This window comes from Theropithecus gelada, chromosome 15 (assembly GCF_003255815.1).
Source record: "Theropithecus gelada isolate Dixy chromosome 15, Tgel_1.0, whole genome shotgun sequence".
Classification (NCBI taxonomy): Eukaryota; Metazoa; Chordata; class Mammalia; order Primates; family Cercopithecidae; genus Theropithecus; species Theropithecus gelada.
In genome coordinates this window covers 6,382,573-6,397,044 of record NC_037683.1, presented here as the reverse complement: position 1 = coordinate 6,397,044, position 14,472 = coordinate 6,382,573, and the positions used below count along the sequence as shown (strand labels likewise).

The 14,472-nt window shown below is 46.2% G+C and overlaps 1 protein-coding gene across 2 annotated transcripts in view; it reads right to left on the bottom strand.

The window, feature by feature from the left end:
• The window catches only part of TTF1 (transcription termination factor 1), a 34,738-nt gene extending 21,601 nt beyond the window's left edge, over window positions 1-13,137 (bottom strand). For both annotated transcript variants that reach the window (XR_003116032.1, XM_025360731.1), the window contains exons 1-5: window positions 13,082-13,137; window positions 7,667-9,052; window positions 5,991-6,214; window positions 3,812-3,997; window positions 2,174-2,252 (exon numbers count right to left, since the gene is read on the bottom strand). Coding sequence is in view for 1 of the 2 variants with exons in the window: in XM_025360731.1 (XP_025216516.1) it covers window positions 2,174-2,252; window positions 3,812-3,997; window positions 5,991-6,214; window positions 7,667-9,045 (1,868 nt within the window). In the remaining variant the exon portion in view is untranslated. The remainder of the gene's footprint in view (window positions 1-2,173; window positions 2,253-3,811; window positions 3,998-5,990; window positions 6,215-7,666; window positions 9,053-13,081) is intronic.
• Between the last annotated feature and the right edge of the window lie 1,335 nt (window positions 13,138-14,472).

Below are 14,472 nucleotides of genomic sequence, written 5' to 3'. Positions count from 1 at the left end.
CAAAAAAAAAAAAAAAAAAAAAAAAAAAAAAAAAAGGCCAGGCGTGGTGGCTCAAGCCTGTAATCCCAGCACTTTGGGAGGCCGAGACGGGTGGATCACGAGGTCAGGAGATCGAGACCATCCTGGCTAACACGGTGAAACCCCATCTCTACTAAAAAAATACAAAAAACTAGCCGAGCGTAGTGGCGGGCACCTGTAGTCCCAGCTACTCGGGAGGCTGAGGTGGGAGAATGGCGTAAACCCAGGAGGCGAAGCTTGCAGTGAGTTGAGATCTGGCCACTGCACTCCAGCCTGGGCGACAGAGCGAGACTCTGTCTCAAACAAACAAACAAAAGGCCAGGCCAGATGTGGTGGCTCATGCCTGCCTGTAATCCCAGCACTTTGGGAGGCCGAGGCGGGTGGATCACGAGGTCAGGAGATAGAGACCATCCTGGCTAACACAGTGAAACCCCGTCTCTACTAAAAATATACAAAAAAATTAGCCAGGCATGGTGGCGGGTGCCTGTAGTCCCAGCTACTCGGGAGGCTGAGGCAGGAGAATGGCGTGAACCTGGGAGGTAGAGGTTGCAGTGAGCCCAGATGGTGCCACTGCACTCTAGCCTGGGTGACAGAGTGAGATTCCGTCTCAAAAACAAAAAAACCAAAAAAAAAAACCACAAACAATTGCCGGGCACGGTGGCTCACACGTGTAATCCCAGCACTGTGGGAGGCTGAGGTGGGTGGATCACCTGAGGTCAGGAGTTCGAGACCATCTAACCAATATGGTGAAACCCGTCTCTACCAAGAATACAAAAATTAGCTGGGTGTGGTGGTGGGCGCCTGTAGTCTCAGTTACTCGGGAGGCTGAGACAGGAGAATTGCCTGAACCCGAGAGGCGGAGGTTGCAGTGAGCCGAGATTGCGCCATTTCACTCCAGCCTGGGTGACAGAGCGAGACTCTGTCTCAACAAAACAAAACAACAACAAAAATTCAAAATTAAAATAATACTAATTCTTTGATTTTTTTTTTTACTTTCTACTTTTTTTCAGTCAGAAATTGCATGTTATAAAAATATTCTAAGGGTAAATAATCACCACAACACAAATAATACAGTACAGATAGATGAACTGATAAATTATTAGAATGACTCTAAAAATTACTCTAAAAAGTGCATTGCTCTATGTGTGTCACAGGTGGAAATATATTATCTCAGCTGCCACCATTAACCTGCCAAAAGCATTCTCGGAAGTCCCATTGAAAATGTTACCTTTAGTGGTTTTTCTTAAAGTTCTGTTCACAACGGTCTAACCTTGGGGCTGGGGAAAAACAGGCAGGGCAGGTCTCAGTCTGTGTATGAACTTTCCTCACCTAAGGCTGACTTCTTCTGGTAAAAAATGTAAAAAGGAAACCGAGGTGACATCAACGTTGGAAGTTTAGGTAATGACCTATGTTTTGGTTTACAATCACAGAGCTAAGCGGAACTCAACTACCACCAGAAGATTTCAGAAACCTGCCTCTCAGAGAGAGGTCCAGTAGTTGAGTAGAAGGTAGTTTTGGGGGGCCCTTGGAATCCAAGCTAACACCTTCCTGCTTCTCCTTCTGTCCTTGAGCAGAGTGCTAACGTGCTAACCCAAACACTCGGTCTACGTTTGGTTTGTTTTTAAATGTGGAATGTTGGAAGCACATTATAATCGGATATTGTATTTGGGGAAAAGGAAGGAGAGAATGACAACTGGGTTAAGCACCCTGGGTTGGTACCACTGAACTGCATTTAACGGACCTAATAATCCCAGCGCTTACCTCCACCTTCAAATAGTTACTAAAAACCCACAGCAGTCTGCTAAGTGCTGGAGGGAACATCTGTCAAGATGGGATGTTTGGGTTCACGAGGAGATGACGAAGTAAGCAGAGAGCAGAGCAAACAGGAGTAACGGCACATGAGGCAGCGTATGGGGAGTGCTAAAGAAAAAGTGTAGAGAAAGCTGCAGATGCAGGAAACAGGTCACTAAGGCTTCACTAAAGAGCTGAGAATGGAAAAGGGCCTTGAAGACGCACACATTTGACACACCATCTGGGTTCACACACACAAATCTTCATTATTTTTACTGTTAATCCACTGCTGTGAATGTCTTGATTTACGGTATCAGCAAAGACTAGAGAAATGTCCTGTCTCAAGCTAAGACTTTTTTCTTACCTGCCTTTGTAATTGTTGACATCGAACATCTTCTTTGCTCGATAGTATATAAGCTTCCAGGGCCGGGCAATGTTCCTACCTAAAGTCAAAAGAAAGGTGATCAGAGGGGCTCACATGACATGAAGTCACAATGGTCAAAGGAACGCAGAACAGCCCTTGTAACAACATGAACTATCCTAAGCCCCATGTTAAGGCTGGGATTTCCTGTGTCCTGAACAAAGCTGTCTTGAAGAGCAGATATACACAATCATCAGTTTCCTTGGAGATCTCCGAAAACTAAATGCTGAGTACCCCGAGGCTCCAGCTTCCAGTCTATGCAATTTGTGGAAAGAATCCTTACAAGACAAAGTAATTTTAACATGATTTGAATTAAGAGGAAGAGAACACTACGGTGGAGAATACAGGGTAACAGTTCTCCAGAAGATGAACAACAAATCTTTCCCAAATCAGCTTTTCTCACTTTCTCACTCTAAGGTGAAATAATCCCTCAACGGGGGCGCACTAGCCTGTTTTTCTTCGTGGACTCCACAGAACACCTAAGAAATTATCCTCTTTAAATTCAAGAGGGATTTGCTTTGGCTCTGATCCTCCATGACAGCATGACCTTCTAACTTCACAAGCAGCACCTCCAGTCGGAGGGTTCCAGTTACAAAGCACACATATGGCCACACTTAAAAAACGTGGGAGACCACGGTGCGTATAAGGATGCGCTTTGTGTAGCGTACACAAAATATAAATAAGGAACAGGAGGAGTGGCCGGGCGCGGTGGCTCAAGCCTGTAATCCCAGCACTTTGGGAGGCCGAGGCGGGTGGATCACGAGGTCAGGAGATGGAGACTATCCTGGCTAACATGGTGAAACCCCGTCTCCACTAAAAATACAAAAAAATAGCCGGGCGTGGTGGTGGGCGCCTGTAGTCCCAGCTACTTGGGAGGCTGAGGCGGGAGAATGGCGTGAACCCGGGAGGCGGAGCTTGCAGTGAGCCGAGACCACGCCACTGCACTCCAGCCTGGGAGACACAGCGAGACTCCATCTCAAAAAAAAAAAAAAAAAAAAAAAAGGAACAGGAGGAGAAACCAAAACCATAACTATTGCCAAGGAAGAAAGGTAAAAGTTGATGATTCAATTTTTCACACTGAACTTGGGAGACATGAACACATTCCAAATCCCCAAAAGTAGAGACTGGCAATAAGAATACCATCAGGGCAGGGTGAGGTGGCTCACACCTGTAATCCTGGCAGGTTGGGAGTCCGAGGAGGGTGGATCATGAGGTCAGGAGATCGAGACCATCCTGGCTAACAAGGAGAAACCCTGTCTCTACTAAAAATACAAAAAATTAGCCGGGTGTGGTGGCAGGTGCCTGTAATCTCAGCTACTTGGGAGGCTGAGGCAGGAGAATCGTTTGAACCCCAGAGGTGGAGGTTGCAGTGAGCCAAGATTGCACCACTGAACTCCAGCCTGGGCAACAGAGCGAGACTCTGTCTCAAAAAAAAAAAAAAGAGTATCATCAGCCATCATAGCAGTTAATGTGCACTGCCTGCAGACAATGGCCAGGTACCGTGCTAACACTTACCACAGGTTATCTTGTTTATGGCTGGAAGGCTGTGGATGGTCAAAGAGTGATTGTTTCTAAACTTACCAATGTGCAATCTAAACGAGTGTCTCCTTTTCAAGTTGGTGATCGCAGATTTTTCCTCGGGATATCTGTCCGTGTACAGCAGCTTGTCTGCGCTCTCGATGCCTGTCAGGGCTAGAAAGTCTTCCACATTTTTCTCTAACTGCTTATTTTCCTTCACAGAAAACTTGCCAAATTTAATAGCGACACCTAGGATTGGGAAGGAACAGGGAGAAAGTGTGTATCGTTAATAATGAACAAAAGCAAACCTATGACTTGGTTTTTCATCAGCAATGACAGTACCACGGCCCAACAGTCCCAACACCTGACATTTGCTCTCCTGCCCCCACTTGCAGATTCGGCCTTTCCTCCAGGGTTCAGCCCAAGCCACACCTCTTCTGTCAATGTCCTCCCTGGTCATCCTATTCCAAAGTGACCTTTCCTGTTTCATCTATCTTTTTAAAAAATAGTTTTCAAATTTATTCATGCATTCTTTAGATAGGATCTTGCTTTTTCACCCAGGCTGGAGTGCAGTGGCATGATCAAAGTTCACTGCAACCTTGAACGCCTGGAATCAAGTGATTCTCCTGCCTCAGCCTCCTGAGTAGCTGGGACTACAGGCATGTGCCACTAACACCTGGCTAATTTTTTATTTTTTGTAAGATGGGGTCTTGCTGTTTTGCCCAGGCTGGTCTTAAACTCCGGGTCTCAAGCAATTCTCCTGCCTTGGCCTCCCAAAGTGCTGGGATTACCGGCGTGAGTCACCTCACCTGGCCTAGGTTTACTTTAAAAATATTTTATGGGCCAGGCACAGTGGCTCACGCCTGTAATCCCAGCACTCTGGGAGGCTGAGGTGGGCAGATCATGAGGTCAGGAGTTTGAGACCAGCCTGGTCAATAATATGGTGAAACCCCGTCTCTACTAAAAATACAAAAATTAGCCAAGTGTGGCAGGCGCCTGTAGACCCAGCTACTCGGGAGGCTGAGGCGGGAGAACCGCTTGAACCCAGGAGGCGTAGGGTGCAGTGAGCCGAGATCGCGCCACTGCATTCCAGCCTGGGCCACAGAGCGAGACTCCGTCTCAAAAAAAAAAAAAAAAAAGTCTTTTATAAAATACATACTCATAAGAATTTCAACACAATATACCAATAAAATGGGATTATATACTACAATTGTGTGCATGTGTGTAGTGCTCTCTTTTTTGCTTAATTTGTCTTGTCTATTTTTCTGAATCTCTTCAATACTATGAATTCTGGAAGACTATGACTCCTTACTTTTTCCAATGACCAGTTGTATTGGGTCTTACACAGCAGATATTCAGTAAATATTGCTCACTGGTAGTACACAGCCTTGCATTTGCAGTTTATTTTATTTTATTTTTTTTTTGAGGCGGAGTCTCGCTCTGTCGCCCAGGCTGGAGTGCAGTGGCTGGATCTCAGCTCACCGCAAGCTCTGCCTCCCGGGTTCACGCCATTCTCCTGCCTCAGCCTCTGGAGTAGCTGGGACTACAGGTGCCCGCCACCTCGCCCGGCTAGTTTTTTGTATTTCTTAGTAGAGATGGGGTTTCACTGTGTTAGCCAGGATGGTCTCGATCTCCTGACCTCGTGATCCACCCTCTCGGCCTCCCAAAGTGCTGGGATTACAGGCTTGAGCCACTGCCCCGGCACAGTTTATTCTTAAATCCAATAAGCTTTATTATTGGATTTAAGAATAAAAGTTATTTGTTATTCTTAGTAATAATTCTTAATAAGAGAGGTTCAGAACACAGTGAAATCAAGAAGGTGATCAAGTCCACTACAACCAGCTCACCATCAATTTAATACCTTGGAGAAAGAAACGATACCTCACTAAAGTTGATGATTTTAATCTGACAGCATTTTAGTTTTATATAACTGTTGTATCCTTTCCGGTGTCTCAACCAATTAACCTCTCATCCCTTCTCTTCTTGGTGGGAATTAATTATCTGGTCTCTTTAGCCCCATTCTTCCTGGCTACCTTTACCAGAAACTGGGAGAGAAGAGGAAAAGCAAGAGCACTTCATTTTGCTAATTTTATAGCTCAGACAATTCTGGTAGGAGACAGAGGTGAAGGCAGTGAAAGAATGCTTCTTGTCCATCTATAAATCTGAATCATCCATAAAAGAAAGTCAGGTGCTAGCTCTGCATACAGGAAGTTCAACAAACCCTAAGGCCCCACAAGCTCACCTTGTGCTTTAAATTCCTTAAACCGTTCCAAGTCGTCCCGGTACATCCGCTTGATTGTGCTGGTGGCCCGGTCCTTGATGTTAGGAATGAATTCCTGAAGCTGTCTGACAGCAGAACCCAAATCCGCATCTGAATCATCAGCATCTCCTGAATCTGCATACAAATACCTTGTTTCGGAATCTTCAGCTGTTTCCACATTGCGTTCTTCATTTGCAGGTTCTAACCTAAGGGGTTAGAAAATTGGGTTGCCTAACATTAAGACATCACTTGACCTCGTAACTTTTAAACTTTTCCTTCTTTTCTTTGTGAGACAGAGTCTCGCTCTGTCGCCAGGCTGGAGTGCAATGGTGCGATCTCAGCTCACTGCAACTTCTGCCTCCCGGTTCAAGCGATTCTCCTGCCTCAGCCTCCAGAGTAGCTGGGACTACAGGCGCCCACCACCGCGCCCGGCTAACTTTTGTATTTTTAGTAGAGATGGGGTTTCGCCATGTTGGCTAGGCTGGTCTCGAACTCCTGGCCTCAAGTAACTCACCCACCTTGGCCTCCCCAAGTGCTGGGATTACAGGCATGAGCCACCATGCCTGGCCTTAAACTTTCCTTAAAATGGCTCTCACTTAGGCTACCAGAATATTAAAGCAAGATGAGATCTTGGAGTTGACTCAGCCCATGATTTTCAAACTTTTTACTGGAACTTGAATTACTTGGATATATCTCAGAGGCAGCCTAAGCTAAACGTGCAGCCCTAAGCCCTATTTCCTCTGGTTATTTGCTCAGACTATTTTTCAAAGGTAATTTGGGCTTTTAAATTTACTCACAGATTTTCAGGGCAAGAATAGTTCTTGGGCCGGGCGCGGTGGCTCACGCCTGTAATCCCAGCACTTTGGGAGGCCGAGAAGGGTGGATCACCTGAGGTCGGCAGTTCAAGACCAGCCTGACCAACATGGAGAAACCCCGTCTCTACTAAAAATACAAAATTAGCCAGGCAGGGTGGCACATGCCTGTAATCCCAGCTACTCGGGAGGCTGAGGCACGAGAATCGCTTGAACCCGGGAGGCAGAGGTTGCGGTGAGCTGAGATCGCGCCACTGCACTCCAGCCTGGGCAAAAAAGAGCGAAACTCTGTCTCAAAAAAAAAAAAAAAAAAAGAATAGTTCTTAGTGAAAATCGAATCTGTCTTATTTCACATATGAAGAAATTAAACCACCTGCCCAGTTTACTCAATTAAAGATGTATGATATTCTGTACACTGAGGGTATAGTGAGGGTCTCCCTCTTGATGATTTCTGCCATTTAATATGTATGTGCTGAGGCCAGGCGCGGTGGCTCACACCTGTAATCCCAACACTTTGAGAGGCTGAGGCGGGTGGATCGCCTGAGGGCAGGAGTTTGAGACCAGCCTGACCAACAAGGAGAAACCTCGTGTCTACTAAAAATACAAAATTAGCCAGGTGTGGTGGTGCATGCCTGTAATCTCAGCTACTTGGGAGAATCACTTGAACCTGGGAGGCGGAGGGCACAGTGAACTGAGATCGCACCATTGTGCTCCAGCCTGGGCAACAAGAGCAAATCTCCATCTCAAAAAAAAAAAAAAAAAAAAAGTCTGTGCTAAATAAAGAGGAATGGGCAGAATCTATACAAAAGAAATATACCAGTAGCCGGAATACCACTCCCATGTTACCTTGGCACCTCTTGCATATGCTTGCTTGCTGAACAGGCCCGGGTTTTCTTTCGTCGGGGCCTGGGTTTCACACTTTCTTCCATCACGGCGCCATCACCTTCTACTGAATCAAAGAGTGTGCTCTCAGAGTTCTTACTGGACACTGAAAAACCATCACCAGACGCTACGGCCCTTTTGACAGACTTAAGCTTCCTTTTCTTAGACTTCTTCTCTGTACTGTTGGATTCCTTGAACCCTTTAAGAGCCTTCCTGCCTTCCACAATCCCAACCTCACGGCCCACCTGTGATCCTTCAGGGTATGCACTCTCAAGGCTCTCAGGCATGGCCATTGCCTCCAATTCCTGGTGATTGGACTTTTTCTTTTTTTTCTTAGACTTGTTTTTATAAGCCGGTGCTGGTAGTTCGGCAGTTTCACCACGCAGGCCCACAGCAGGCCGGGATTCCTGCGTCTCAGTCGCAACCTCGCTGCCCACTTGTGATCCTTCAGGCATGGCCAATGCCTCAGAGTCCTGGTAACTGGACTTTTTCTTCTTTTTTTTCTTAGACTTTTTTTTGTGAGTAGTTCCTAGTAGTTCTGGAGCTTCACCATCCAAGCCCACAGCAGGCCGGGATTCCTGCATATCAGGCTCAGCCTCACTGCCCACTTGCGATCCTTCAGGCACGGCCAATGTCTCATATTCCTGGTTACTGGACTTTTTCTTTTTTTTCTTACACTTGTTTTTATGAGCAGATGCTGGTAGTTCTGTCATTTCACCCCCTGGACCCATAGAAAGCCAGGACTCCTCCTGGTGGGATTCCGACTGAGGCAGGGCATCCATTGCCTGCTGGCTCTCCTGTACAGCATCCCAGGATGCAGCTTTCCTCCGATGCTTTTTATTCTTTTTCTCCCTAACTTTATTGTGCAGTGCTTCTGATTTATGTGTATGTGACTTAGCAAGTACCTGAAATTTGTCTGTTTTAGGCTCTCCTGGTAACTTCCGTTCCATGCTCATATCAACACAAATGACATCAACATCCTTTCTAAAAGGCTTTGGTGTGTTGCTAATATTTTCTTTATCCACAAGGACAACTGTAACACCTGCTTCCTCTTCCACCTCCAAAGCACTGTATCTTCTCTTTTTTCTCTTTTTGAGTGTAGCAGTGGCATTTTCAGCATCATCATGGATTCTGGATTTTTTCAAAGGAGAAGAAATGAGATGCTGGAAATCTTTTTTCCTCTTTTTCCTCCTAGTTATTTGAGACTGTTCACTCACCAGGGAGGAGTCTCTGAAAATTTCGTGGGAATGTTTCTGAGGTCTTTCCTTATGTACAGAATACTTTTTCTTTTTCTTGTCAGAAACTGGAGTGTGGATTTCAAATCTGCGTGATTCTCCTTCCATTTTATTCCTATATGGAAATGTGACAACAACAATGGTTTATTTTTGCTTTTTTTTTTTTTTTTGAGACAGAGTCTCGCTCTGTCGCCCAGGCTGGAGTGCAGTGGCGCGATCTCGGCTCACTGCAAGCTCCGCCTCCTGGGTTCACGCCATTTTCCCACATCAGCCTCCCGAATAGCTGGGACTACAGGTGCCTGCCACCATGCCCAGCTAATTTTATTTTTGTGTTTTTAGTAGAGACGGGGTTTCACCGTGTTAGCCAGGATGGTCTCTATCTCCTGACCTCGTGATCCACCCACCTCAGCCTCCCAAAGTGCTGGGATTACAGGCGTCAGCCACCGGTGCTGGCCTATTTTTGCATTTTAAACATAGCCTCAGGGGAAAAAAATCACAGCAAAATGAAATTGTATGACAAATGCCAAGCCTGTAGTCATGATTACAAATTTTATATTATTCTAGATACACAGGTAGCTCACTGGAATTCTGTCTGGCCCCACCGCCTTTATGATGGAGAAAAAAATAGTTAACAGAGAACAACAGTGCCCTGTCCCCCACAGCCTCACCTCTGACTCATCTGTCCAACTCTGCGTTTAGCCGGGCGCGGTGGCTCAAGCCTGTAATCCCAGCACTTTGGGAGGCCGAGACGGGCGGATCACGAGGTCAGGAGATCGAGACCATGCCGGCTAACACAGTGAAACCCCGTCTCTACTAAAAAAATACAAAAAACTAGCCGGGCGAGGTGGCGGGCGCCTGTAGTCCCAGCTACTCGAGAGGCTGAGGCAGGAGAATGGTGCAAACCTGGGAGGTGGAGCTTGCAGTGAGCTGAGATCCGGCCACTGCACTCCAGCCTGGGCGACAGAGCGAGACTCTGTCTCAAAAAAAAAAAAAAAAAAAAAAACAACTCTGCGTTTAAGCCACAAGCAGCTTGTTTTGGTTCCTCAAACACGCCACAATCTTTCCCCCCAGCTCTCCATGACATTCTCTCTACTGTCTCCCCACCCTCCTTGCCTCTTGCCACCTTCAGAGCTTGGTTTGAAGATCAGTTCTTCAAGAAAGTTTTCCCTGATTCCTTGGGCTTGGCTTGATTCCCAAGTAACATACTTTCATATTTAAAAAATAAACACTTAGTCATTTACAGGCTGTCTTCTCTGCTTAAAAAAAAAAAAAAAGAAAGAAAGAAGAAAAAAAGAAAACAAGGAAGAAAAAGATGGTTTATCTGTCTTGTTCCCCTCTGTGTTTCTACCACGGAGAAGCCATTAGACCCCATTAGACTGCAGGATCCACAAAAGGGCTTCGCAGTGGGGGTATCAGGTATCCACTGACCTCAAACCAGAAGTCAGCCTCTTTGTGAAAGAAGTTGGATATGCCTTGTTAGTGTCCAACAAAGAGCAAACATTCTGCAAAACACTGGAATAAATTTCATAAGCCACTAACATTAATACTCACATATCAGGTGTGTGCACTTGGAATTAAAATACAGTAACAGAAATGCACTTTCCAAAAGAGATGATTACAAATATAATTTTGCAAACATGTCTTATTGTTCTCTTTGCTCTGTGTTGCTTCTGGGTTTCATTTTTTTTAGATTTTATCTTTGGCTAAATAACACATTTACATGGTACAAAAATCAAAATAATCTTCATATTTCTTCTCCTTTCTTACACAGAAGGTAACAGCTATATATTGTGATCTGCACTTGCTATTTTTCCTTAACAGACCCCAGAGCTCTCTCTATATCAGCGGTCTTTAAAGTCTGAATGCTAAGCATATTTTCTACAGAAGCTACCTAGTTTATCCTGGGTAGTAAATATCAACTGTATTAGACAAGAAATAGGTCACTCCCCCAAGTCGAACACACCTGCTTGTGCTGCCACATCCTCTCTCTCTCTCTCGCTGCAACAAAGGAAGTGTCCCTTCTTCTGTCAAAGGCTATTTCCTTCCGTTATAGGAAGGAAAATGTGTGCTGGCTCCCAACCCCCTCCTGCCTTCTTAGAGAGATAGTGGTCCCCCAGGTACCCCATCTCTCTCCTGTATCTTCAGCCTGTGTTTTCTAGCAAAACACCAATAATATTTAATCTCCTCTAACTTAAAAAAAAAAAAAAAAAAGCAACTGTCGTCTAACCCTAAGTCTCATCCAGCTGTTCTCTTTCTTCCCCTTCACAGCAACATTCCTGATAGAGAAATCACTCTTTTCATTACCTCACCTTTCATCCACTTATTAACCCACATCCTTGGAGCTCCCACCCCACTACTCCACTGAGACTGCTCCAGCAAGAGTGTCCTTAAAGCCACTAACTTCAACAGATGCTTTTCAGGCCCATCTTTTAGGACCTCTTAATAAATCACAAACAGAACAGATTATTATTATTTTTTGAGACGGAGTCTCGCTCTGTCGCCCAGGCTGGAGTGCAGTGGCGTGATCTTGGCTCACTGCAAGCTGTGCCTCCCGGGTTCACGCCATTCTTCTGCCTCAGCCTCCAGAGTAGCTGGGACTACCGGTGACCGCCACAACGCCCAGCTAATTTTTTTGTATTTTTTAGTAGAGACAGAGTTTCACCGTGTTAGCCAGGATGGTCTCAATCTCCTGACCTCATGATCCACCCACCTCGGCCTCCCAAAGTGCTGGGATTACAGGCGTGAGTCACCGCGCCCGGCTGATTTCTTTCTTTCTTTTTTTTGGAGACAGAATCTCACTCTGTCACCCAGGCTGGAGTGCAGTGGCGCGATCTCAGGTCACTGCAACCTCCGCCTCCCGGGTTCAAGCGATTCTCCTGCTTCAGCCTCCGGAGTAGAAGCTGGGATTACAGGAACACGCCACCAATCCCGGCTAATCTTTTTATTTTTAGTAGAGATGGGGTTTTGCCATGTTGGCCAGTCTGGTCTTGAACTCCTGACCTCAGGTGACCCACCTGCCTCGGCCTCCCAAAGTGTCAGGATTACAGGCGTAAACCACAGCGCCCAGCCTTGATTTCTTTATATAACATTTCCCCTTCCATCAGTTCCTTTCCTTCTTTTTTGTAAATACTTCCTCTGGTCTCTGGAGCCTAGTACAACCTTCTAAACATATAGTCTCTCCCTGCTAAAAACTTTTTAGAGTTCCCCTGTTATTCTTAAGATAAAGTCAAAATCCTCACAGACCTGCAAAGGTCTTCATTTCTTCATAATCTAGCCTAGAGATGGAGAGAGGTAGGTCCATGCCTACTTCTCTACCTCTCACTTCTCTCTAGGTTTCAGAAACCCTGCTTTTTTCAGTTCCCACCACACTTCTGGCAGTTATAATATGATCGGCTTCTTGAGGGCTGGAATTTTGGCCACCTTGCTCCCAAATGGCTCCCCAGTGCTCCAAACATATTGAAAGAACGGATATGCATTTATCCCCCCTTACTCAGAACATACACTTCCCGCCCTGCAGATATGTGCTCAAACCTGGTCCCCGATTCTCTCACAGCCTTTGAGGTGCCAGAAAAACCCCGCTCCGCTCCCGGGTGAGCGCTCCAGGGCTGAGAGGGGAGGAACTAACCAGATGTGAATTCTCCATCTTTTCACTCCCAAAGACCCAAGCCTCGGCCAGGCGCGGTGGTTCACGCCTGTAATCCCAGCACTTTGGGAGGCTGAGGCGGGTTGATCACCTGAGGTCTGGAGTTCGAGACCTGCCTGGCCAACATGGTGAAACCCCGTCTCTACTAAAAATACAAAAATTACCTAGGCGTGGTGGCGGGCGCCTATAATCCCAGCTACTTGGGAGGCTGAGGCAGGAGAGTCGCTTGAAACCAGGAGGCGGAGGTTGCAGTGAGCCGAGATCGCGCCACCGCACTCCAGCCTGGGCGACAAGAGCAACACTCCATCTTTAAGAAAAGAAAAAAAAAAGACCCAAACCTCAGTTTCCCCAAGATAAGGCCTGGGGCGAAGACCGCGGCCTGGAGACCTCAGGCCAAAAGGCGGGTCTCCCAGAAGACGGGGAAATCCACCACCCCACGCTGGGTTTTTACGCGCGCATTTTGAAATTCAGAAACAACTAACAAAGGCGCTTTCAACTTACCCTCCGAAAGCGCTGCCACCTTTCTCCCAACCCGGAAGTGCTGCTGTTGAGGAAGCGGAAGTAGTAGTGCGTCACCTTCCGGCCCCCTCGGCGTTACGCTGTCATGGTAACACGGCTGCCGCTAGGCAGTGGAAGCGCGCACAGTTTCCTTCTAGGTCCTTTAGAGGTCAGGTGGGGTAGAGCGTACTCCTAAAACGAAGAAAGTAGGACAGAATCCCCCTCCATTGACGTACTAATGCATGCGTGCATTCCATTTATTCCAGTTTTTGGTGAACTCCAGGAACAACTTGGGAAGACAGATGATAAATCAACTAAGATAATTTCAGATTATCTAGTAAGGAAAATAAAATAGGGTAACATGATGGAGAGTGACTAGGGGACAGTGGGTACTACTTTAGATGTAAGGGAGGGCTCACTGAGGAGTGACATTTGAGCTGAGTTTTTGGTGAACTCTAGGAACAACTTGGGAAGACAGATGACAAACAAAGCAACTAAGATAATTTCTGATTACCTTGTAAGGAAAATAAAATAGGGTAACATGATGGAGAGTGACTAGGGGACAGTGAGTGCTACTTTAGATGTAAGGGAGGGCTCACTGAGGAGAGACATTTGAGCTGAGTTCTAAATGAAAAGGGCAGGCAAAAAATCTAGACAGAAGAGTGTTCCAGACTGGAAGGGAATGGAAAAGTCCTGAACTTGGTTGCTGGAGGACCTGGGAGAAGACCAGAGCAGCTGGAGCACAGAGTGAATTCACAGAGTGAACCCACAGGGTGACAGGTCGCACATGCCCAGCCTAAGTGAATGCATGTGAATGCAGGGGAGGGGGTAGGAGATGAAGTCAGAGGTCTGCAGGTGCAGAGTCTGATGGATGTTAAGCTTGGACGAAGTCTCAGAAGGTTAGAGCTGGCAGGAGTTTGGAGATCTATCCCAGTCTTCCCATTTCAACAGAGTCCTGAAAAGACCTAGCTAAAAGGGCAGCTTTAACCTGGCTATCAATTCAAGGCCATTATATTTACCAACCAAACGTTTAACCGTTTTGGATAGGGAACATATACGATACAGGCAACAAGTTTTCTCACTTAATCCTTGAGGTATCTATGAGGTATTATTAGCCCCACCTTGTGGATAAGAAACCTGGGTTTACAGTAACTTGTCAAAGGTGACTTAAATGGGCCAGCCAGAAATCAGACCTATGCTCTTTCTACTACTCCACTATCTTGCCCCTCACTGTTCCACCTGACTTCTATGTGATCTGCCAAGTGTCTTTGATTTAAAAATGCACAAGCTATGCTTCCGTGAAAGTCTGGAAGGGAAGCAGGTTGGAGAAAAGATGAACCTATATATGCTGTTCTGGGATGTGGATGTGCAGTTGGAGCTCTGTCTGGAGAAGT